General features: G+C 33.4%; 3 protein-coding genes across 4 annotated transcripts in view; 1 reads left to right on the top strand and 2 right to left on the bottom strand.

The window, feature by feature from the left end:
- LOC130800898 (protein ENHANCED DISEASE RESISTANCE 2-like) overlaps nucleotides 1–9930 on the bottom strand; it is an 18453-nt gene extending 8523 nt beyond the window's left edge. The window contains exons 1-16 of the mRNA XM_057664622.1: nucleotides 9334–9930; nucleotides 8486–8560; nucleotides 7282–7335; nucleotides 6522–6587; nucleotides 6304–6407; nucleotides 5612–5676; nucleotides 5400–5513; nucleotides 5242–5282; nucleotides 5062–5162; nucleotides 3724–3819; nucleotides 2816–2880; nucleotides 2670–2741; nucleotides 2362–2517; nucleotides 1290–1519; nucleotides 1168–1207; nucleotides 819–1072 (exon numbers count right to left, since the gene is read on the bottom strand). Of these exons, the coding sequence (XP_057520605.1) occupies nucleotides 819–1072; nucleotides 1168–1207; nucleotides 1290–1519; nucleotides 2362–2517; nucleotides 2670–2741; nucleotides 2816–2880; nucleotides 3724–3819; nucleotides 5062–5162; nucleotides 5242–5282; nucleotides 5400–5513; nucleotides 5612–5676; nucleotides 6304–6407; nucleotides 6522–6587; nucleotides 7282–7335; nucleotides 8486–8560; nucleotides 9334–9480 (1680 nt within the window). The 5' untranslated portion in view covers nucleotides 9481–9930. The remainder of the gene's footprint in view (nucleotides 1–818; nucleotides 1073–1167; nucleotides 1208–1289; nucleotides 1520–2361; nucleotides 2518–2669; nucleotides 2742–2815; nucleotides 2881–3723; nucleotides 3820–5061; nucleotides 5163–5241; nucleotides 5283–5399; nucleotides 5514–5611; nucleotides 5677–6303; nucleotides 6408–6521; nucleotides 6588–7281; nucleotides 7336–8485; nucleotides 8561–9333) is intronic.
- A 2708-nt stretch (nucleotides 9931–12638) lies between these two features.
- On the top strand, nucleotides 12639–17191 carry LOC130801247 (uncharacterized). Of its 2 annotated transcripts, none has more exons than XM_057665050.1 (3): nucleotides 12639–12999; nucleotides 13327–13736; nucleotides 15880–17191. In XM_057665050.1, the coding sequence occupies exons 2-3, from the start codon at nucleotides 13390–13392 to the stop codon at nucleotides 16358–16360; spliced, it is 828 nt and encodes a 275-aa protein (XP_057521033.1). In that variant the 5' UTR covers nucleotides 12639–12999; nucleotides 13327–13389; the 3' UTR covers nucleotides 16361–17191. The 2 variants fall into 2 exon arrangements, with proteins under 2 accessions (XP_057521033.1, XP_057521034.1); XM_057665051.1 differs by having other exon boundaries at nucleotides 12667–13003.
- Nucleotides 17192–17330: 139 nt separating this feature from the next.
- LOC130801249 (MOB kinase activator-like 1A) lies at nucleotides 17331–23273 on the bottom strand. Its single transcript, XM_057665052.1, has 7 exons — nucleotides 22892–23273; nucleotides 20518–20566; nucleotides 19989–20097; nucleotides 19601–19694; nucleotides 18662–18795; nucleotides 18371–18534; nucleotides 17331–17627 (listed from the first exon to the last, which is right to left on the bottom strand). The coding sequence occupies exons 1-7, from the start codon at nucleotides 22912–22914 to the stop codon at nucleotides 17556–17558; spliced, it is 645 nt and encodes a 214-aa protein (XP_057521035.1). The 5' UTR covers nucleotides 22915–23273; the 3' UTR covers nucleotides 17331–17555.
- Between the last annotated feature and the right edge of the window lie 2355 nt (nucleotides 23274–25628).

Here is a 25628-nt window from a genome sequence, read left to right as displayed (position 1 = left end):
TGTCTAAGTCCTAATGAGAATGCATATGTATCACTTAAAAAAGGTAGAGTCGATTAGAAGTCTTAACATTCATCAGGTTGATATTTGAATCTTCCCAAAACCAGAGAAAAATTATTTTAGAAGTTGAAGTAGATAAATTTAAAGCCACTAAATAGCCTAAGCAAACAATAATGCCAAATTGATATAGGATCGGTTACATGAATCAAAACAATCAATGTAAGAGATCGTCAGAAACCTATAGTATACTTTAGCCAGTCCTGTCTACAACAAAAAAAATAACTTCAATTATCATCCTCCTCCATTCCATAATATACATTAGCATATGAACCTGAAGTCTTAATTATTCCCGTCATTCTTCACTCTTATTATCCAAATCATCTTTACCCTACCTCTTCCTCTTCTAAGCACTTCAAAATTCCAACATACCACTTTTCTAACTAGTGCATTTTCAGTCAACTTTGCACATGAACAAAAAAAAGCAAACAATTTTCTCACAATTATTTCAATGAACCTTTCTTACATATTCATTTTGAATTTTAACTTTTAAGGTATGTTCACTCATCCATCTTAACAAATGCATGTCTACTATCTTCATTTTCCTACAATGATCTCTTCTATAAGCCCAACATTCTGAATTCTGATCCATATAGTAACGTTATTCTAATGGCAGGCGGATGTAATTCTACATCACATGTAATATTCCTCACACTAACTCGTAATTTTCTGGCTACTACAAGAGGGAATAACATATTTCTCATATCTCATGTACTTATAGCTTTAATATTGATAAAATATTACTCATCCAGAAGAATTTTCACCTGTGCTGCACAGCCTTGACGTCTAGCAACATGGTCCATCCGCTTTGAATCCTTGAACCAATCAACTGCAACAAGATCCATCAAATGTTTCCCTGCAACTACTTTGGATTTGTCACGGCAGTAGCTCTTACTACGAACTTTAAAATTGTTTCCATCGGATATTCTCCAGCAATTGCGAGCATTTTCATTGTCATCTCGTCGTAAAGTTCCAGAAAACATTGTTAAGTCAATCTGATCAATCACTTCTTCAACAGCTTCGAAAACAAAGAGAGTTGTTAAGCTATGATTGAATACAATTACTGCAGTAACAAAATCAAATCAGAAGAATGATAATTAAAGCAATGCCTACCTGTTTTCTTAACTTCATTTTCAGGTGTAGATGAATAAACCTACAAATTTTCCAAAAATAAAGATATACCTTAAAGAGGATACCATCAAAAGGGCTTAATGAATGGCTATTCGGGTACAAACCTCTTGATCTGCCTCAGGTATTTGATAGTCCTCATCTTCATCAGAATCTTCATCCAACATAACAGAGTTTCTATTGGGAACAATATCCCGATCAGGAGAACCATGATGCATAGATGACTCAAATTTTTGGTTCTTTTTTGAAGACATAGATGCCGAGGTCATGTTGACCATAACAGGGATTCTGGGAGTAGCAACCCTATCATCAGTTTGAGCAAAATATTCTCGTAATCCTGTCAGAATAGTTCAAAAATAAACATTAAACTACATACATCAAAAAGTAGAGCAGAGCTGCCTTCACATCTCACAAGAGAGCTAATATCATTTACAAAAGATAGTTGCTCGTTGCTCTGACATTATCAAGTAAATGATTTTGCACAATGTTCTATTTTAAATGAGTATAGTCTCCTACCATGCAAATTGATCCTACGAGTAAATAATGTTCAAACATCTTGTAGAAGAAAATTATGTTCAACTTTCTCGTTCTATAACAACCATTGTCAAAACTAGGTCATGAATATACATCTATAAATATTATAACTGTGCCCTCCAAAAGCTCCCCCATTAGCCTATCAAATCCAAATAATCTTTGCATTAGTAAACAAGTGCATTTGAAAAAAAAAACAAGGGGTTTTCTTTCATTGGGCATTGATCATTGATCATTGACTGCATTAAAGATATAAAAATGGGTCTTCGATGGGGTAATTGATGAATGACTTCATTTTTTGACATATTAATTTAAGATAATATCAACTTATCAAGCATGGCTGAAGTATTAATTAGTAAGAAACTAAGAATATGACTGTGACATCCTGTCTAGTTGTACCACAACTTTCTTATTGTTCTACCACACTCTGCATATACAAGATTCTACCATAAAGTGATTTCACGATTTTACAGGAATTTATAGCACACAAATGCAAAAATATAAAAGAAAATTTCTGAAAAGCCAGTACAAGACCCAAATTGAAAGAAAATATGTATCCAGTAACATGAACTTTGATGTACTAAACAAACACAGTAAAGAAAAAGGCTGAGATGAAACTGAAATTTTCCATTTCTAATAAGTAGTAACCTGAAACACTGTTTAACATCTGAAGGAGGCAGTGCTGCTGGAAAGATGAGACATAGCCTACACCCCATCCTTTCAAGTCAATTTGCATAAGGTGCTGCACCTGTGATCTGGGCCTGCCATTACGTGGTTTTAGAGGTGATATGTTGAACCCACCACCTGAAATCATAACATTAATGTTGTCAATTTTAGCATTTGGAAAACAGAGTGAACAGAATAATACTGCTTGTAAGCAAAAAGAGTTCAATTATGCATTCTATTAAAACCTAAATTAGTAGAAAATCAGTTAACAAAATAGTTAAAGAGGTTACTCTCAAGATGTGCTCGCACAAATCCTGGCTGAGGGCCGCAATTCTCATGCACCCTAGAGCGGAACAATACAACTGAAAGAAAAAAAATCCAATGAGAAGAGGAGTATGAAAGTGAAGGGATAAAATTATAATAAGAAAGGACTAACCATAACTTCCATCATCATTACGTCGCCAATAACGCACATAGCAGAGGTCACGAGGCCATACAAACCTGGAAAAGTAACAGTTTGCTGAAGTCAACAAAAAATAAGCTGAGCATATTTATCTCCTCTCTACACATAGACGTATAACAAGTTCATATTTAAAAGAATTTCAACGAAGACACTGGCCACAAAGGTGATGCATCAAGAAAAATCTTCATCATTAGTAGCTAACTAGCTAAAGGCCTAAAGATAAAGAAAAGTGCAAATATACACTTTTAGAGATAACTTGTTTTCCATGCAGATGTCTCCATTTCTGATGGAGCCAAAGATTTGAAGTTCTGAGATTTTAGAAGACAATAGACTAGAGTATAGTGGGGCATTAAATCATGTATGCTTCTTAATTATGTGAAGTTATCAAGGTGTAGATGGTGTTTGCAATCAAGGGTGAGAAAAAGGCTCATTTTTTATAGCTTACAAGGGTAACATAGGAGCCACTTTAGTAGTATTGTGAAAGTTTAATGTAAGGCAAACTTTCCAGCCAATACACACTCAAAAAGAATGTTTAAAGATTAAGCCCAATAGTCAGAAGACCAATCATACGGGTTACACAAATTGTTTCCAGAGTCAGCAAGATTGGGTTTTGTTCAGGTCACTTTCAAGATTGATTTTAAAACAAACCCATTTTGGCCACTTCCCAAGCTAAAGCTCAAGACCCTATATTTCATAACCTCTGTCTAGAATCTAACTATCCTACTATAAAAATCTGAGGAATTTAATTCCCACCCATCCTACTCCATAAAATTAAGAAAACATGAGGATGACAGCGTAATTAGTTCATGACGTTGATCATCAATCCTTGGCAGCGAATGATAAACCTTCACATAAAGCAAACATATAGTAAGGAAACATACATAGAAAACCAGTCAAGCAGAAGCCGATGATATATTACAGCCGTATGTCCATCCACCTCCTCCACTAGACTACCATACTGGAAAGAGCAATCCCATCTGCATAGCCCATCAGCTTATAAGAAAATAGATTCAGAATCATGCAATATAGTAGCATCAAGCACAAAACTCCATTAACTTCCAATAAAGTATCCAGAATAGCATGGAACAACAAAAAAAAATCAAACAAAAACTTGACAAAATCATCCTTATATCAATTCTAAAAAGTAAGAAGGGAAAACCCCCACCCCAAAAAAAGACAAGAAGTTGTGCCTCGTCAAGGTGGCAATAGCATGTAAATTCAATGGAAAGGCTGATACAGATGAAGAAGGAACTAAAAAGAGAATGCTCTCTAAGAAAACAGAAACTAGGATGGACCAAGTCAAAGATCTATCAGGTGAATGAAACTGCTGCGCCCGTGCAGAGATCATTCCTTGTATATCCCAAATAGGAACTTATTTCCTGTTGAAAACAAGGTATGCTAAGAAACAATTGTGAATTCACAAAGGTGGCAAAAAAATTAAGGATTTATTTGACAATTACAAAGACTACGTGTAAAGACCATAGATGGATTTAAAGAAAACATGATCCTAACTCGAGGACAGATCACACATAAATGTAGCCATAAATGTAAAATTTCTCAAAAGTAGATAAGGCATCCAATAAATGGATACTTCATAGAAACTGCATATAATGGCAATCATGTTTAAGACACAAATTTATTGAACAGGACTCATTTGACCATTAAACACTTATCCATACCCCAAAATCCTACGCGCTAACAGATCAGGTTACCTCCATTAGATGTTCAAACGTGTAGCACCCAACAAAGTTCTAAAGATGTATATGTTTGCAGGCCTCAGAAAATGTGATACATAATCAAAATTACATTAACATTAGTGCATTACTAACATTCCATCAAATAAGCCACCACACAGCGAACTAGAGGTGCATATAACAGCCTATGCTGCAAGAAAAAAAGAGGAAATGTTCATTTGAACCTTGAACCAAATGAAACCAAACCTTAGTGAAAAATGCAAGGAATATTGTCAACAAGTTGGAACAGTACAATTCTGAGGTTCAGATGTATATAAACATAACAAATGAACAAGGCCACACATTTCTCACCTATTTCTGGGGTGACCCACTATGGTCTATAGACTATCGAGGCTGCATTACATAAAAAAAAAAAGAGGAGGGGGGGAGGGGCTTGAAAGGATGAGCTGAAAGCAACTTCCCTAAAGGCACAAATTTCCAAGTTAAAATTAACATTAAGTTTTATCACTCATATTAATTACTTACTCAAATCGTGTGCCATCCATACTCATAACAAGCTCAAATATCTCTTCACAAGTAGCTTCAACAACTCCAACAGCCCTCATCGCTCTACTACAACTTCTCGGCTGTATAAAAGGAACTTGTCATCATGAAGAAACAACAATGAATACTTAAGCATCATATTTAAACAACGAAGTTACTTACAAGATAGTCAACTTCAGAAAGCTCTTCAAATATGCGGAGCCCTACAGTTTTAGAAATAAGTTGTTTACATTAGACGCATCAGCTACTTGTTAAAAGTTAGAAGAGATTATCATTTCAAAATGTAAAACAATAACTATATCATAATCCATGGAATGTACCATTTTGACATTGAAGAAGACGCCAATGCTTTCGCGAGAAAACTTGATTATTAGTATGTTGGGATAGATCTGAGTCTATTTCACGGGTCCAGTCGAGGATAGCCTCTGGAGGTCCTGAAAGTTGGATTAAGAAATTAGAAATTACCCAAACTGTATTACCAAGGTAACCACAAGCACATCACAGTTTCTCAGGAGGGGAGAAGAGCACCAACCATTTCCAATAGTTGTTCTCCTCAATAAATTAGAACCATCTTCGTCATCTTCCTGGGCACTAAGTCTGCAGTAACAAGAAACAAATTTGTTCATAAAATAGTAGACATCAAACCCAAAAGGCTAATTATTATTTACTTTTGTCAAGACAAATAATCTCTTGTTACCCCATCCCCCAGAGGAAAGAAAAAGGGATCGTATAACTAATAGAGAGTCAAATGTCAACCACTATGAATAGATAACAATACGTATCTTAAAATATAAGGAATTGAGCTCCATATTATAAAGCACTTTATAACTTTCAGGGCAAACTCATAAGAAAATGTATTTTAATCTTTGCAAGGAAGAGGTTAGAGGAGACAACTTGAAGTGACTTCAAAAGAAGGCATAAGATCTCAAGCAAATATTATTGGTATTGAGATTTAAAAGAAGAATCAAAAGTTGTTCTTTTTCTTAGTTTTCTTTCTTGAGAATCCTTGAATCTATTTCCTTATTTTGAAATTTACCAGAGCTCCAAAAACATAAAATAAGGGTTTGATGCTCCCAATTGTCAAGGCACACAACAATAACAAAGCCTTAATCCCAATTATATGGGATTGGCTACCCATGGTTCACGCATGTAAAAGAAAATCTATTATATAGATAAAAGTCTGGATTTTTTAGCTTAAGAAATTTGAATCAAGAAGCCACTTACTGACTTTCATGATCTGAGGAAGAAGCATTTCTTATAGAATCAGAACCCGCTTTATACTCAAAAGATACATACTTGTTGCCATTGACAACTTGTGAGTCCTGGTGCTGCAAATGATACCATATTCATTAATCCTAAATTAAAATTAAAAAACAACAAAGCTATTAAGCTAGAATTAAATATCTACTTCAACACAAAAGTACGATGTTAAAAATGAATACCTGTTCAATGACTTGCTCAATCTTCTCTTTCCAGATTAAAGCTTCCTGGATGTTAAAAGCTGCCAACTTTATCACGAAGACACATCGGGTTAAGCATTTCCAAATTTTATTTTGTAGCACCATGACAAGTGAAGGACACTGCATTATAACCAACCATAGTCTGGTACCACTATTCCAGTTACATTAGAACAATTTACAGCTGACAATTGTAAATGGAAATTTGATATGCATTGAAGTTGAGGCAACTAGCTGCAGTAGGTTATTTCATTAATTACAGAGTTTTGCATTATAGGTAATTCCTCATGATTTCTTTTTGCATCCTAGCTCTGAAACCATTTGCAAGTAGCATCCAGAAACCTTAACAGATTCAATTCTCAATAGAAGTGAAAGCAGAACAATTTAAGCAATACCAATAAATGGAGGTATCATGTTCTCAACTCTAAGGGAAAAAAAAAGTCATGATCTAATAAAACTTCTTGATGTGTCAAATTAGCGAATTAGTTGGTGAAACAAGTAGTCAGTCCCACCAGGACTATGCTGAAAATTTGTGCTTAAGACTAAACTATCATCATCTGTATCCATCAGAATCATCAAGGGTGGATAAATCCAGAAAACCAGAAATTAAGCATTTTTGACATATTAGATGAACAGTGGAAAAATAATGAAACCTTTACAAGCTTGGATATGAAGACTCAATGAGATCAAAAGAGAGCATAAACTAAAAATAACAGCTTAGTATTGAAAACGATAAGGAACACACCGTAATCCTGTGGTACTTGTCCTTCTTGTTGTAGACAGATAAGACGTAAACCATCTGCATAACCATGTAGACACAACAATGTCATAAGCACATACAAGCAGAAAAAATGTTATGACATATAAATAAAAGCACAATGTGGCGTGAATGCCAAAAAATTGGATCTGACATAGACGAAGGCTGGGGTAAGGTCGAATTATTATACAACTTTACAATATCCAAGTAGTTGACCATGACTGGAATTAAATAGAATAATAAATGGTACAGAAGGCATTCAACCATACTTCTAACAGTCAATGTCAAGGAATTGAAAAGGAGAAAGGCACTCAAACAGTAAACTAATTGATTCTGGGGCATATGAAAAGGTCATTCATGTCCTCTTCCACAAGAATTTGATGACAGGAAATCTACCCATGTTCAGGGTTAATAAGAGTTTCAAATTGTAATAATATAGTGATAACTACTTAGATTTATAGTTCATACATAGGCAAGCTTTATTCAGGCATACTAAGCAATCTTATCTAGTCAGTCAAATTTAGTATCTTCATTTCCTTGCTTTTCTGATATGGTGCCACTAAACTTCACCTCAAGCTATGGACTATTGACTCCACCATAGAAAATATTTGGAAAAGGTTAGATGTAAGCATACCTATAATATACAGCAGAACTATACAAATGAAAGATTCATTAGCAAATGTAAAATGCCGATTAATGCAGAGGACTTGATTGCCTGTTGGTAAACAATAATAGATGACAGTAACTGTAATGAGTTAAAATGTGATTTTGTTAGGACAGTTTCAAGTCAAGAAACAAAGTAATGGTTCTCGACCTTTTAAGTAGCGCATTTTCTACCAAATTTTGAATTATTAACACCTTCAAAGTGATAATAGTGGTCATGAAATTTGAGAAAATACACATGCGTAGGATGGAGTTTTATTACAAATAACATTGGTATAAAGCGTCCACACAAAGTTATATATCAGTTTCCACAATTACCACCATTCTATTGTTGCAGAAAAATTAGGATATAATACAATCTGCATAATTTTTCCTTGAAGTCTGATAATTTCTTTTGCATAATAGAAGTAGATAATACACAGTTCAAAATATTAACTCTAATGCAAACATGTAATTCATCATCTCAATACAGAGATTACAACAACGAACAATATCAATGAATAAAAGCCAAAGATGACAAAAATCTCACATGCCCATGATGTGTCTTCAAGCCTCGATCCTCCACCCTACAATTTCCATCTATAACAAGTGTCTTGACGGGTACCTATCCAGAGCATTATGAAACATTAACAATAACTTATAAAGGGCTCCTAAACATTACAGAACCGATGGAGGCAGGTAACAAGCAAAAGCTTATTACACATCTAATCTTTTTGTGCAAAACTTTTCCTCATAGAACAGATTCTAAACCTCATTTATTTCATTTTCCTCTTCATTCAAACTCATTCCAGGCTACGTTTTTGCTCCAGCCTGCAGAGTAAAAATGACATGTAGTGGTGTCCAAAAGCCACATCATTCTGTTCACTTTCCACCTAACATTAAAATTCATCAAGTATGCGACTCTAAACAAGTGGGAAATTCAACTATTTATTGCACAAAAGAATTTTGCTAGTCCTCAAAGAAAGACATCTCATCACTCTTCAATTTGTCTCTCAACTCATCCTCCTCACCACAAACTTTAATAAGATCGGAAAAAAAAAAAGAACATTTTCACCATACAAACAAACCTTCCACTGTAAACAAAATTCCGTCAATATTCAAGCTAAATCTATCATCAGCAGCAATATGTAAGCTCTAGTCAATCAAAAATTAAACTAAAACAAACCCAAACTTCGTAGCTACAGAAATACCTAATCCTTATCATGATCATCCATAATTGCAAGTCTGTCCACTGCTCATCAATTCTAATCACTTTCAAATTCAAAAATAAAATTCCGCAGACAAATACTAAAAATAATCCACCAAAAATCAGATTCAGAAAAGAAAATTAAATAACTAAGTAATAGAAAGAATTCCAGCAACATAATTTTCGTTTACCTGATTATCTTCAGGTTTTCTCTTATAGTAAGCAAGAAGACGAGGCTCAAGAACAAAATATCTCATATGAATAAAAGATCGACCAATTTTTCTCCTCCCAATTCTCACCATCCATCCTTCATACACTACTTTAGATGATGATGACATCACTTACTTCCCCGAAATATATAATTCAAGCAAAAATAACAAAAATTGCACCAAAATGGGAGAAATTTATTCAAATCGTAAGAATTTGTATGATCGGTGATACAAACACCGAAATCAGCATATCATAGTAAAAAAAACAGCAATCTATCAACATTCAAAAAATTAGGTAAAACAATGGTTTTAGTTCATAATTTTTTGTGTAAATCCAAGAATTTACTACTAAGTTCAGAAAAGAGAAACAAATCCGCGAAAGAATTATAGTGAAAAAAATGGAAATGATTTGAAAAGGAATAACTAAACTGTTGATTGTTGACGGTATGATTTGTTAAAGAATGAGGTTTAATGATTTGAATTTAGAGATCGAAGAAATTGGCAAAAAGACGTGAAAGATGAGAGAAAAAGAGGCAAGGGAGATCTATGTTTTGTACTAATATTTTGTTCCTGCTAAAAATTAGAAGTAAAGGGGGAAAATCGAAGGAGTAAAGAAATTAAAAAAAAAAACAATTTTTTAACCCTTTTTTTTAAAAAAGAAAAAAACACTTTAACTCATGTATAACTAACTATTTACGGCAGAGTTGATTCGGGTCATTGAGCTGATTTTGGGTTGATTTGAAATTGGGATTGCGTCCATACCGTTTTTTACATGATTGTGAATATTTTTAAAGTCGAGTCAAATCAGATTCAGTTATAAGATCAAGTAAATTTTTAATTATTGAATTTGTTTTGAACATCTCTAGATTTAGACAATAAATTTGATAATTATTTTGATTTTAATAAAATATATTTTAAAATAGGTGAATTTAATATTATTTTAAAAATTACTTTAGATAAAATTTCAATTAGGAGTACTTATCAATTTTATAGTCTAAATATCACATTATTCATATAGAAGTATTAAAATAATCGTGGAAAAAATAAAAATCAACTTGTATTTTAAAACAAACGTGGTAGCTTTTTGTCTCTATGCGGGTGATCCAGGAACATCGCATTAGGGAAGGTAAATTTTAGTAAAAGAAAAATTATATATTTGGAAATGGTGATGTAATGCAAATATGAAAGCTAAATCTAGAAAGATTTATATGATATTGAAGCAGTATTGATTTGGCTTTTTTTTGAAAGGGTATTGATTTGGATTTGATAATAAACTAATCCGATAATATTAAAATTTTATTATTTTTATATCAGCATAAATATACGTGATTGGCATTTAAAAAATAATAATAGAGACAATATTATTCAACTTACTTTATTCACTCAGTTCATCTTGTTTGAGACCGTCTCATCATAAGAAGAGTTCATATAATTAGTTAATTTTTTAAATTGATTACTTTAAAATTATAAATAGACACTTTAACACGCTAACTATAAATAGATTTACCAAATAAAAATGGTTTCATAATGAGTCTATCTCATTTAAAAATTTGTGTTTTTCATAATATATTAATTTTCTAGGTGATTTTTGACAAATTTTTTATCATCTTATAAACGAAATAAAAAGTTATGGCATTATATACATTTGGTTTATGTATATGTACGGTATAGCTATAAATTCGATAAATAGTATTAAAAAAATTAATTGGACCAATAAAGGTGAGTATAAGTAAGTTGTAAATTCAATACTAACTGAATTAATTAAAATTGATATTAATACAATTAAAATTTATATTTGTTGACCTATTAAAAAAATCTTATCATATACAATAATAAATGTCATAATAAACAAAAAAATTATCCAACACATCAAGAAGGTATAAAAAAAAATTGATGATTAAGTTGTTTTCTTGTAGACGTATTATTACAAAATTGTTGTCATAAAACAACTCCCCTAGACTGCTTCCCAAAAAAAATAAAATAAAATAAAAAAATTCCCTACACTCTTACACTTGGCAGCAAAAATTTATTTCTTTCGTATTCTTTTGGTGTTTTAAGAATTTGTTTATAATATAAGAAAGAGGAATTATTGATATAATTGATGGTAATTAACATGTAAACCTTACATCAAAATAATAATTATAAGGGTAACATTCGAAAGTAGTATACATGATGAACAAAAATATTTTTAGTTTGCACTAAATTGAAATAAATTTAATGTTTTTGGTCAAAAGACCCAAAAACATTAGCCGCATACAAAGAGGGCAACAAGAAACCTATTAGCAGACTGTAGTAAAAAACGATAAAACATTTAAAAACTTGTGATCTGAATTAAGGATTTATTATGTAAACCTCGACTTATTTATACTTGGCCTTAACTTACTTGGACTCGGACATTAGTGTTTGGATACCGTTACATGACTGACTAATGCAAATGCTAAAAAGTGAAAATCATGTTTAATGATTCGATATATTAACTTCAAGTCACATCACTCAAACTCGCCCATTAGAATCTAAGTATTGCGCTTGTGCTCAAACAAAGGCCGAGTAAGTTGGTACGTTCTCTATTGGAGACCCCCTAGAGGGTTTGAACATGCATAAACCTCTAAAAGGAGCCGTATAATGCTAGTTCTCCTTGTTGTGGTTCCTTTCGAAGGGTTCGACACATGACAAATTCCAAATGACAAAGTTGTCTAAATTAAGGCACAAAAGACCAAGTATGCGAGGACTTTCTTTGGCTAATAAGCCTCAAGAAGTCTTACTGTTGTTGAGGTAAGAGGACCTCCTTGGGTTAACTAGCCTCATAATGTTCGACATGTAATGAATTTTGAGATTGCATAAGAAAGTATTAACTAACACTTATGTTGTAGTTTCTTCAATTCAATTTGCGCTATTTTTTGGTAATAAATAGTTTAATCTTCTTTCGTTTAATATTATCAACAAATTTAGGGGGGTTTTTGATAATTGGCTGTTAGTTTTTTAGTTGACTTGTTTGACCAACTGAAAAATATTGGCTGTTTTTATTGGCTTTTAAGTTAGCTAAAAAAAGTCAGTTATTTATGAAGATGTTAGTATATTTAAGTATTGACTGTTGGTTGTTGGCTGTATACTAGAAAAAAAGTGGGCCAATTAGCTAAAATAAAAAAAGTTAATCCAATTACCAAATACTTTTTTTAACTATTTAACCAACCAACAACTCAAAAACCAATCAAAAAATAAATATAAAAGTAAACACCTCCTAATATCTAACTTCTATTTTAACAGCTTATTTTTATGATCCCCTTATTCTTCAACCCAATCCACCTTCACACTAAAAAATCCCAACAAAAAATATTCCATCTTTACACTAAAAATCCCCCCCCAAAAAAAAAGGTTTTGATGCTTATTGCTATCATAGGGAAGAGGGACTACTAAATGATTTGACCATAATTTAAAGCGGTCCCCTTGTCTTCTCTTCTTCCAGATGTACAATTTCTTGATTACTTCTGCTCAGTTTTAACACGCACATATATAATTCACTAACAAATAATTATATTGAATTTCCTTTGCCTTTTTTGAGAGGGGTCGATTTGCCTTTAGGATCATCATCATTCATTACATTAATCATCATCTAATCTTCCTCGATCTTCTACTTTCTACTTTGTGTATGTAAGTACGTCCATCTCAATTTTTCTTTATGGGTTTGCTTTTAAATTAATAATAATGCTCCATTTTTATTTATTGATAATAATTTCTTAATGCATTATGTGTAATTCAAGGTTAAACGATCTACTCCATTTAGTTTCTATGTTACCAAGTAAAATGGGAATCTAAAGTCTCTTTCAAATCCACCATTTATGACATTTACTTGCATCAGCATCCAATTTTGACTTGTGTAAAGCTATAGATTATTATTATTTTGTGTATAAATTAATGCTTTGTGGAATATGATTCTGAAAATATATCAATTCTAACATAAAAATTCTATTTTTTTAGGGTACCCAGATAAAAAAAAAAAAATCTATACAAATATAGGGGAAAACTGAGATTTGTGAAGATATGGGATCTTTTAAAGGTCATGTAGTTCCAGGGACATTGTTTTTGCTGGTGGGTTTATGGCATATATGGTGCAGTGTGTACAGATATGTAACAAGTCCGAAAACGTTTCGGATTCGGGTTTGGAATCCGGTACCGGGTTTTGAAGGGAGGCTTAAGTACTTGGAATTGTATATGGTGGTGACTGGTGCTTTTATTGATTTGTGCATAGAGCTTGTTTATGCACCTCACCTCAAGTATTTTGTTGATGGAGTGTTGAATCCTGGACATATGAATAATTTTGAGCATTCTGGGATGCTTATCATGTTCTTTATCTTTGGCCTCATTGCTCTTATATCGGTTAAAACTAGGTTGGTTTTCTTTCCTTCCTTTGAATTCATGATTCTGCATCTTGTTATTGTCTTATATGTTTTTAGATGACTGTTAGTTGGTTTTACCAGTTGATGTACTGATAAGGTTGTTGTTTGAGTCAATTGTTTAAGCAAGTTGTTATGAGATGTTTGTTCGTCGGATATTAGAGAAAAAGTAAAAAAGTGGGCTAAAAAGCTAGTTGATACTATGAGTTGACTTTTGGTTTTGCCTTAAAAGCCAATTACAAAATAACAATTTCCGATTTTTTTATTGTTTGACTAACCAAAAATCAATAAACCGAAAACTAACTAAAAAGCCAAGAAAAAAGCCGTCAGCCAAACACTAACTTGTGTTGTTATGCACACTCTCCGTGCTTTTGATGTGCTACATTACACACTAAAAGCTTTACTTGGATTTGCATCATCATCATCATACCCAAGTGTATCCCGCTCATAGAAAACTATGGTCGGGGTCTGGGGAGGGAAGGACAGCAACTACTCATACCCATAAAGGAGAGCGCAGCCAAAATAGTCCCCCGACTTGAGAGTGTCTTTTGTACAACTAGCACTTTATTGGTCATGAATGAAACAGTTTTGGCTGGGATGATTAAGATTATTACCAAGATAAAGGGTTAATTTAGCCATTTTTGAGCATCATAGTACAGTAAAGTGCTTTTAAGATAAAGGTACAAAATTCCAACAATAAAGAAAAAGCATGATTGATAAGTAAAAAACGAATGAAATGAAGCTTTTCTCTTCATTTCCTCTCGAAAAATAGTACAAGAAACCCTCTTTAATCTGATGCTCCTAACTTATACTTGTATCCTGCAGGAGTATAAGTAATGTGAAAACAATTTAAGAATGATAAGAACACATCACTGAAGCTACAATAACATTAAGTAATCACTTGATTGGAGTTTTTCGCTCTATTATTTATTTATTTATGATCCTTTTTTCAATAGTAATTTCATTTTGTGATTGTTATATGAGTGTTAAACGGGTTACCTATTAAGTCACATGAACAAATGGGTAGGGGAAAGTTTAGTAGGTCAGGTGTAGCCTTCAATGAATAGATTGGTTCGATGAAAGTTTGCTTGTTTTGGACTTCATTATTTGCTATGCAATGTTCATTGTTTTTTAGTGAAAATTTTAGATATGCTTGAATACATATTGGGTTGATGATGATATAAATTAAACTGGTAATGGTTTATGGTAGACTTCACTTTTAGCCTTGCTTCAATAAGGGGAAATTAAAGGTATAAAGCTTATGCTTGGTTTAGTTCAAAAGCTTGTGAGAGTGTAGTAGAATACAAATGACCATATATGTATGTGAATTTGACGACCATAGCGTAGTGTTTCATCAGACTCGACAATAGATGAATCCCGTGTAACATAATTCGCTAGTTTATTTGCTTTTTGAATTCGCGATTCGCTCAAAATCACCCTAAAATAGCCTAAAACCGACCATAGTTCGCCTTTTTTATTCGCGATTCGCAAAAAAATTAGTGAGTTATGTGACAGTCGATGAATCACTTATGGGGTGTTGCCTTGAGCTTTTTTTTCTAGTTGAAACTCTTAGGATGACAAAATTATACTTGTTACGCCATATGTTAAGCTATGTTAATCTGGACGTCCTCCGTAGTTATAATTCTCTAAAGCCAAGGCCCACACCACCATCCACACAACCGCAGAATGCAAGATACTTAAATTGGGATGCAAATCATAGAAATATTTAGTCTTAACAGTTTTAGTCCTTAATTATAGTTCTCTAGAGTACGTTTGTCATACTGACCTGAGTTAGGCAAGGTTTTTTTTTTGCTTGAAATGGTCCTAGATTCAGCATGCCTAAACCGCCAAAGGGAGCTCCGAGCTGAATCTATGGAACTGGGAGAACCTTTACTAGATTAAATGCTAATGTTAAGTTGGGATAAAGGGCGTTGTAACCGAGTGAGAGTGTGAGATGCTTTTTACTATTGTTTAAACTTCTAATGATATTTCTTGACCTCCGGATTCCTCCCTAGCTGACTTTATTCTTGTTTTACATTAAAATACATGTTTTAGTGCACCTTGTTAAAGATTTACTTCTGAGACACTTTCTTATCCAAAATAACACTAACCTCATCGTGTTTTATGCATTTTTCAGTGTTCTTCCCTTACCAGATGGAGTGCTTTGTTTGATTGCCGCAACAGCATTCTCATCGGAGTACCTTTTATTTTACTTCCATTCGACGAATCACAAAGGCCTGGAAGGCTACTATCACTACATCCTGGTTCTTCTAATAGGCTTGTGTGTTTTAACTAGTGTTGCTGGAGCATTGGTCCCGTCTAGTTTCCCTCTTGATTTATCCAACAGTATCGCCATAACTCTCCAAGGCCTTTGGTTCTATCAGACCGCTTTCACTCTTTATGGCCCCATGATGCCCAATGGCTGTCAACTTAAAGGAGATGACATTGTTTGTCACTCGGCCGACAGTCAAATCAGAGGGGAATTGTTTGCGAACTTTCAGTTATTTTCGATGGTTGTTGGTATTTTTGTTCTAATTTCTGTATCGTATAGTTTCATCGATTCACGATATAGCAGCTCCATTCAGGTGAGCTCTTTGACAGATGATGGTGATCTGTAGATATTTACGCTTTGGTTATACATTTGATTCGTTGTAAAACTAGCTTTTTCCCGTTTAGCCAAATTGTCGAAGTACTGTGAAGTTGAAGGCAGCACTTACTGCGAGTTGAGTCGGAAACAAGACAATTAAAGCATGAAGTGAGCAGTTTGTGCAGCCATCTTTTTAATTTTGTTTTCATTATGATTTGATAAGGCTAGAGAATTCCGTATAACAACCTTAATTATGCATTATTCATTGATTTTTGTATATGTGAGTGACTGATTCTTTTGTTATTCAGTAGAAGCAAACATTTTTGTGTTAAACGATAATTTACATCGAAATCGAGCATGTTTTACTACCCTCTCTTCACTTTATCTTAAATAATTGTATCGGATTATTAAATCTCTCTTTTAGAGCCAATACTAATCCCTTTGAATATTCCGGAGTGTCATTGTTAGCACATCATACACGTTGGTTAGAATCAGTCTTTTAGTGAGACGGCCTCAAAACAAAAGTTTATATTCTCATAATTTGTCGTAATTGGGGCTAATTAACCTTATTATATATGGGACATATCTTACAATGAAACCGTCTCATACAACAATTCAGGTTGATTACAAGTGTTTGAGGAGAGCCAATTCCTTCTGGTTAATCTGCCCAACTCCCCACAGGTGATAAACATGCTACGAATATGTTCAAATTACTAGAAAACAAAATCAGAAATTTGAGTAATCCTCCCTTTGAGTTTACAATAATAAACAAAAGTTACTTAAAACAAGAGGATCAAAGTATAGGAATTTGAGTAATCCTCCCCACACAAAGTTCAGAAATGGTGATTGGTGCCCTAGCGGAATCCCTCCGAGGTCATGGTTGATGTGATCCAAAATGGTGATTGGCGTTCTATTATACGCATTTAGGTTCAAAGTTCGAATTAATACAAATCTAGCCTGCTCCGGTTTTAACTCGAGCAAATCGTGTCAGAAAAGAGGAATTTCAGATGGCAACAGACGTTTCCATAGATAATGAAGTATCATATACTATGAGAACACATTCATAAATGGGAACTGAAGCATATACAAATGAAGTTTGTCACAAGCACAAACCGGGGGAGGTGCACACAGTCTCAAATAACTGTGACCGATTCCTATGATTCCTTTATTTGATTCAACTATGTAACAAACCATTAATGCAGGATGTGTTCAAAAAAGGGAAAACTTCAGAAAGGAACAATTGTATCAATGAGGTCCTGGAGTGGAGCCAGCTCTTTCTTGTCCATTAGCCCGAATTCCTGCAGATGATGAGAATACAATGACAGTAAATCAGATTCTGAGGCAACTGTAAGTCTGTAACAAGGCATCTATATCTCCTAATAGCCATCCATTACTTCAGAGTCATTCATAGAGTAGAAACAAGGCCGCAGCACATCGCACCGGCGGTGTTGTAAAGGTTTTCAAAGGAAACGAACCGGCTTTTCCTGCGTGTAAAGGTGTAAAAAACCGCGTTTTGGGCCATATCAAGTGATACTTATGGTTTCAACCGATTAGGTGATATGACAACTGCATCAACGTTCCGTCACCGCGATCGCGACCGTTGCCGCATTTTTACTCTATGGTGTCATTAAATGGATCTCACCTAGAGTGGTAGAGAATCGGATGTACGTAATGTTACCCTTATTAGTGATAAAACTAACAAAAAGCTAGTTTCCGATTGACCCTTGGTAAAAAAACGTCATGCGCAACTTCACATAAATAAAAGGTGCAAATGATTTAACGAGCCATTTACTTTAGTCCATTATAATACGAAACAGAAAAACTATAAATCATTGGCTTCATTGAAATAGGAAACACTATAACCATCCACTAGAAAATCCTAAAATGTAAATCAAATTGACAGTAGCAAAAAACGATTTTTTTTCTCCGTTGGTGAGTGGGGGAGGTGGATAAATTATCTCACTAAAGAAATATGAGTCCAAGCTAGGCTCGCGCTCGCCTAGGTTAGAATTATATCCATAAATAAAGAAAATACACTTACATAGGTGAATAGTATGAAATGCTTGAAACAAGTATTCAAGTGTGCTTCCTCCTTGAGACTCACTATCTTTTGGAAGTGTGAATGATAGATATGAGCATATACCCTAAACAGTCGCTTAAAGATTGTTTTGACAACATCCCTAAAGTTTGAAGGAAATGGCGCCCCTGTGAAGTGAAATAGTCCACAAAATAAGTTGGATACAAACAAAAAACAAAACAATGTAAAAATTCTTTGCAAGAATTCCTCTCTTCTAGCAGAACACTGTGGACATGAAATGTAAAAGAGGATTACCAATCTTTTGTGGGAAGATAGATTCATCATCCAGTTGAGATTCAATCCATTCCATCAAGTACTCAACATATTTTGGTGCAGAAACCTCAATAGGTTTTTTGATCTGAACACCATCTGCCCACCTATACTCGTACCTGTTTGCATAATATTTGAAGTAAATACAGTAATCATTTATGACATCAATGATTGTATCGTGAATTTTGATATCAATAACAGTACGGGTTAGAGATGATATATTGATTATTGCTAAAATAATTTCAACTCAATAAATACAGAGGCAAAGTTGTACTGATTTAATAAATCCCAAAAACAAACACACTGCATAAACATAAAACTCCATAAAAGCTTCATATCCAAACCAAAATGCCCTTGCAAAATCATATCAAAACCTTTCAGGACTCACTAAACACAAAATAGAGAGCAAAAAGAGTAGTAAATACAAGGTGCCAGGTGGCTTTTACTAAACCACAAAATGCAAACATCCTAAATCGTTGGTGTCTTTCTATGCCATAATAATACTCCAACCAATTTTTTCACCGGAATACTTCCTCCACCTCTTTGAATTTGCAGCATTTCCTTTCTCAATAAAAGACCTTCTTTGTTGAGTATAAGAAATCTCAAGGACAGAGGAGCAATTTTAACTTGTTCCCTTAATAGTATAGGCTACTTGATGTTTTTGATATACAACAATAAAATTTCATCATCACAACACCATTAAATAGTTCTCACCTAGACTTCCACCTGGGTGGAAGAATACGCATTTGAAAATCTACTTGGTTGCGAAAAAATGCATACAATTATACAGAATAAAAGCATTTAAATCCCATTTGTTTGTGGTCATCTAATCAATGAGTATCAGGAAATAAAGTCAAGAGATCTATTAAGGCTCCATCACAAACTCAAAAAGTAACATAAAACAGGGAATCTAAAAGAAATTACCTGGGTCCTGCTGTCATTGTAGGACAGCTCTCTGGTGTACAGAACTCGGTGAGAGTACCGTAAAGTAGGTTAGCCTGGTTGAAGAAATCCACAGCTAACACAGACAAAAAAATCAATTTCAAATCCTCAATAACATTCACAAACTAGAGACATTTCTAAGAGTATGAATGTATGATAACAAAATCAACTGCTAGAGCAGCAGTAAGTAACTGAAGTCAGAATAAACTCATAGTCTGATCATGGCAAAGGGGAAGAATAAATTAACGTGATGACCCAGAAAAAGAACAGAAATCAAACAGAAAGGTTTTGAGGCATGAGATGCAAGGGTTTTGGTTTGACATAGTGCAAAAAACAAGGGAGAGGGAGTACAAAGAGACAAGGGAAATACTGTTCACAGCCAGCCATTCATTCAAATCCTCTCCTGGTGGGAGTCTCACTGCTTCTCTTAGATTTCCACTACCAAGGGTGGCATCAATAAGCTTTCTCAACTGGGCCCCCTGAAATTAAATTTTTTTCAAAAAATTCAATCTATTAGTATTTGCGATACATGTTCACAATACACTTTGATGAACATAGTTGAGTCAACACATTACTGGTCTTGATAGATTACTGCATTAAGTAACCAGGATCAACAACATAACTGTTAGGAGATCGAAACCATTTGAAAAAAAGGGGTTAAATTTTTTTGCCAAAAACCGGCCAAAGCTTTTTGCAGAAAAACAACAAAAAAGCCTAAACTGTTGTTCTTGAATAGCAATTGGGAAGGGAGGGAACCCATAGTCTTCATTCATAGGTAGAGCTAGAATAGACGATTCTAAAGATTTCAATGCTGACTTCCCCTTCAATGGAAGCTCCTTACAAAAAAGTTAAGCATTAAACAGAGAATAGCAAAGAGCATTAATATAAAACAAACCAACCTTACTTCCAGAAGGTGCACTCTTCTTGGGCCTAAATGTTTTCTGATTCCTGACAGAAAAAACAGAGGTGTAATATTTCAGTTGCATGGAAATGTTGCCAAGTGATCAAGAAACGTATCACAAAGCCTGATTTTAAACCATAATTGGATAGTTCTATAGAAAGAAAAAAAGAATACTAGACTATACATAATGACACTAATAAATTATAAATAAAGAAAAAAAAGATAAAACATTATAGAACGTGCACATTTACCAATGCACATGATTAGTGCACGCTCAAGAGGAGAGGCCTTCTTAGCAAAACCTTCCAAAATACTTGCCACGTTTCTCATTTACAAATCATCGAACACATCATTTTATCATTATTATAATAATATCTCAAACTATGTATAAGTAACACGATAACATTATGAAAATATACATTGAGATACGAATGACGAATCTAAGAAGATTTCACTTAGTTAAAATATCAAATATATAGAAGTACATTTTTTGAAACATCAAAAAAATATTTTTTGATAGTTTATGGTGAAAGTTTAGCAAATGAAAAATGCCATAGGTAAAATGTTGAGACAATTAAAAACCTATGGAAGTATCTTACAATTTTGAGCCAAAACTTCTATAATAAGTTAAAATTTGAAGTTTATTTTGTTTAATCGGTTGGAAAAAAGAAGATTATAATCTGAATCCTAGAAATAACAGATAGATACAATAAAATCAAGGTATGCGGATTTAGATTCAAATTTGAGCATTATGCAATCACAGCCCAAGAACTCATATAATCACACAACAATACCGAAGAAATGGGGAACTCCTACATGCAAACACAGAGAGCAAATCAATGAAAGAAAAATGAGGATTGAGAACACAAAGACTATAAAAGAAGAAAACTGATCCACAAAGCTAAAGGATAGCAAGTCGCATAGACAACAAATTTTAATATTCAATAATAGAGATGGCTTAACCACAAGTCCATTTTACCTTCTTTATTACAAAATCATTGAGGCTCTAATGCTAACACACCCTAAGATATAACCTAGGAGATTATTTGAAGAATAAGTAATATTAGTTCATGGGCCTATACCCAAGTGCCGTGATAAGCTGCTGAAATGCTCACAAGCAACATCAATTAGGCTTCCTAACACTACATTTACACAAGTTTGAACAAGAACACAACAACCTACACAAACATCAAGATTCTTCTTGCTTCCTCCTCAGCTCTTGTCAGTTCTAAAGCCTAATAAAACCTTTACGGTGTGTTTGGATGGAAAGAAATAAAGGTAATGGAAAGGAAGGGATTTAGAGGGATGGGGGATCCATTGGTCGGATAACAAAATAGAAGGAAGGGATTTGGAGAAATTAGATACACGGTTTTCGTTAAGGTATTAATCTTTCCACAGTTGGAATGATTTAAGGGAAAACTCTATCCCCTTCCTTTCCCTTTCCTTCCCTCCTAAACAAACAAGTGTTATTTTCATTCCATTTCTCTTCCCTTCCTTTCCCTTCCTTCTCCTTCCTTTCCTTTTTTCTATATCCAAAATTGCTATCTAAACATAGTATTGATCTCCATGGGCCTACTCATACCACTAGAACAAATGTAAAAAAAGTTGTAGAAGAGGAAACAATTGATAACAAGCATAACAACCTCGCACTAAGAGCATACGGAAAATCAAGAATGTTGCAACCCCATAACTATAGAGGGATGCTCCGACTTGGCAACCATACTGATGAGATAATAAGGAAATATACTGCAAATAACCCCCCCCCCCAACAGTTTAAGTGTCTATCTTGTATCTCTAATTAAGAATCATACCATCACCAAGAGAAGCTTAAGTGTCAATACCGACCCAAAATTCATTCAACCTAAAATTAAGATCATGCTAACTACATCTTGACCACCATACAACATGCCAATAAGAGAATCAACACTCGGCATATTTCCAAAAACTTATCACATTTCTCACTAGTGTTTGCACAAATTAGCACAGCTATTACTATCAAAAGACTTCATTGATTATAAAAAATACTCCTAAATATCAACCTTACAATCAAAACACTGACCTTCATAACCTGAAACCCAGCAGTCTGCATGCAACAAACAGTAATTCTATACCCAGATGACAAAAGTCCACCAAAATTAGCAACAAACCAACAGTACAACACATACATATGATTACCCAATAATTTAAAAAAACAGTGAAACTGATTGACTCATTAAAATCCCAAAAGCAACCAAACAAAAACAGATCTTGGAAACTTCTATACCAATAAACATCAAATCCCACAAAAAATACAAATAACCCAGATTAAAAGACACTAATTCATGCTCAAATAACTCAAAAAGAAAAAGAATTCAAAAAGATTGATAACTAACCTGCCAAGGCCAAAGAGACTCATGATGGTTTACAATTTTTTTTAATTCTATGATGGTTTATAATTTTAAGAAGACATGAATGGGGAATTTAGATGAAATGAAAGAGAGTGTGAAAAATATATGGGTTTGAAAATGAATAAAAAAACGAGATTAGTAGAAAAGTTTGACAGTTTCCTTTGTGTTTTAATGATTTTTAGGGGAATTTGGGTGTTGAAAATTTAGATGTTACGCCGGGAATCCACGCAATTATTCAATATACTTAATACTCAGTTCCAACATTAGAGTTGTTTATGTGCTACCGGTAGACTTAACCTACCAAGCTCGTAAAATGAGAGGATTTAGATAATGTATTTTTAAAAAATTATTTTAAAATTTGGACGATAATACTTACCGATAAAAATAACTGACGAATATCTACTTGTTTGTTTGCTTATTTTTATATATATAATTTTTAAAATATTTTATTAAAAAAATATACCAGAGGATATCATATATTAAAAAATCCACCCTCTCAACTCATGGTCTAACTACTTAATAGTCCAGTAATGAAAAACTAATATAATTTTGGTTGAAAAATCTTTTAGCTATAATGACGGTCGGGAGAGGTGGTACAAGTGGTAGTGAAAATTTGTAAAAAAAAAACTTTTTTGTGATCAAAGTTTCATTACCATGGGAATAATATGGAGCTTTTGATGAAATTTTACACTATAAATTATTTCCATTACCACCATTTCATACCATTAACCAAACGAATCGTTAAGGTTTTAACTTTATTGTCCTATTTACCCGCTTTGCATCTTTAAGTGTTTTGTCTTTTGATAATATTATTTGAAGTATTTTGGACAACAAATTGTATAGTTTTCATTGATATTAAAAATTAAGTTTAGACTTTGTACTGTCATTATATTTTTTGTTGGAATGTATGTTAGGATTTTTAATATTTTAATTTTAATTTTTTTGTATTGATCATACCTGTTCATCCGCGGATCACTAAAAACAGTACGTGTAGCATCAAAACTTTTTATAAACATATCCGGCGAATTATCTGTCTAAACCCGCACATGAACACATCTCCTCAATATTCATCTGTCCGCTTTGAGTTACACCAAAGAGCAAGTGGGGTAAGTTTTAGAAAAGTGGTAATGAATGAAAAGAGAGAATAAATTGTATGGTTAAAATTAAAAGAGAGTTAAAATGTATGGTTGAAACTAAAAGGAAATGGTGACTCATTGTCTGAAAATAGAAATGATGCAAATTAAGTGGAATAGACCAAAATAAAAAATAATGTAAATTCAATGAGACGGAGTGAATATTCAATACTCCGACTGGTATTTAATAATTCCTAATCAGTAACTGTGATTTGTAAATCAGCACAAAAAGACGAAAAAATAATAATAAAATAAATAAAATCAAAAAAGATAAATTAAAATTTTAAAATTCACACAATATTAAATTATACCAAACAACGATTATCTGTGAACACTGCTATTTAATCTCCTCATTGGTATTTGGTATTAGGTGTCCCTTTCAAAACATCACGTCTTTTGGAAACTTTCCTTTAAGCATGGAGCGTTTGTTCCCTATTTCTACGGATCACAAATATGGGCGGCGGTGCGGGTTTCCCTTCTTTGCTAAATTGTTTTTGCTTTTTTTGGTTGAATTTTACTCCTTTTGTGTTGGATTCAAGAGTATATTGAGATAGAGAAGGTGGTATAATGCTTTGATATGTAAAAAAACATGAGCCTCAAAAATTAAAAGCGCAAAACGTATCAAAAATATATTGTATTCATTTATATTAATATCTAATTTTACCAAATATCTTTATAAGCAATAGTTATTCATCTTGTTAAAGCCAATTAAACAATAAGCCTTTCTAGCGGGTCAATAATTGATAACCTATTGCTAAAAGAATCATATATTCATATCAATTTAAAATTTTTATATTCATAACCTATTCATTAATTATGATAAGTGAAGCTCATTTGCTCACGTTGTTCCCATGAATATGTACCAATTATCTTACGGAATATATTCCATCATGATCATACTCGTTCCTCTATATCTATTTGGGAGACAGTACCGTGGTGCATGCTATTCGTTGACGACATAGTGCTGGTAGCAGAAACTAGAGAGAAGGTTAATAATAAATTGGATGAGTGGAGTGAAGCTTTAGAAGGTAAAGGGTTACGCATTAGTCGTAGGATGATGATGATGATCATACTCGTTCCACATCTGCCTCCTTAATAACAAAGGTTTGATTCTCACCACACATAGAAATGATTAAATTTTCCTTCATTTGTAGGAGATTCTTTAGCCTAACCTAAGTAAAAAAAAGGAGATAAACTTAAAAACAGTCAAAATTAATAGAAAATTAAGGCCTTAATCCAGTCTCTACAGTAAAGTGCTTAAAAGAGAACCAGGGGAAGAAGCCAAATTGTTAGACCATTGCACACATTTTGTTGAACATTATTGTTAAAGTGTATAACATATCTTGGGGCCTCAACCAAAAGCCAACGTGACAAGAGGTTACAGGTTCGAATCTCAACCACCTCTCATTCAAAGTGAAATATTCAGCGTCAGTGTACTTTCACACTTTAGCCCAATGGGCTCTCGTATGAGGGGATGTATTACAGTATATAATATATGTTAGGGCTTCAACCATCAACTTAAACTTTTAATTGAGATGGTTCCTTGACAATTATGTCTCATATTCGTTTTCATATTTTCAATAATTCAA

The sequence above is a fragment of the Amaranthus tricolor genome, chromosome 15 (genome assembly GCF_026212465.1).
Source record: "Amaranthus tricolor cultivar Red isolate AtriRed21 chromosome 15, ASM2621246v1, whole genome shotgun sequence".
NCBI classification, from domain to species: domain Eukaryota; kingdom Viridiplantae; phylum Streptophyta; class Magnoliopsida; order Caryophyllales; family Amaranthaceae; genus Amaranthus; species Amaranthus tricolor.
This window is presented reverse-complemented; position numbering and strand designations above follow the sequence as displayed.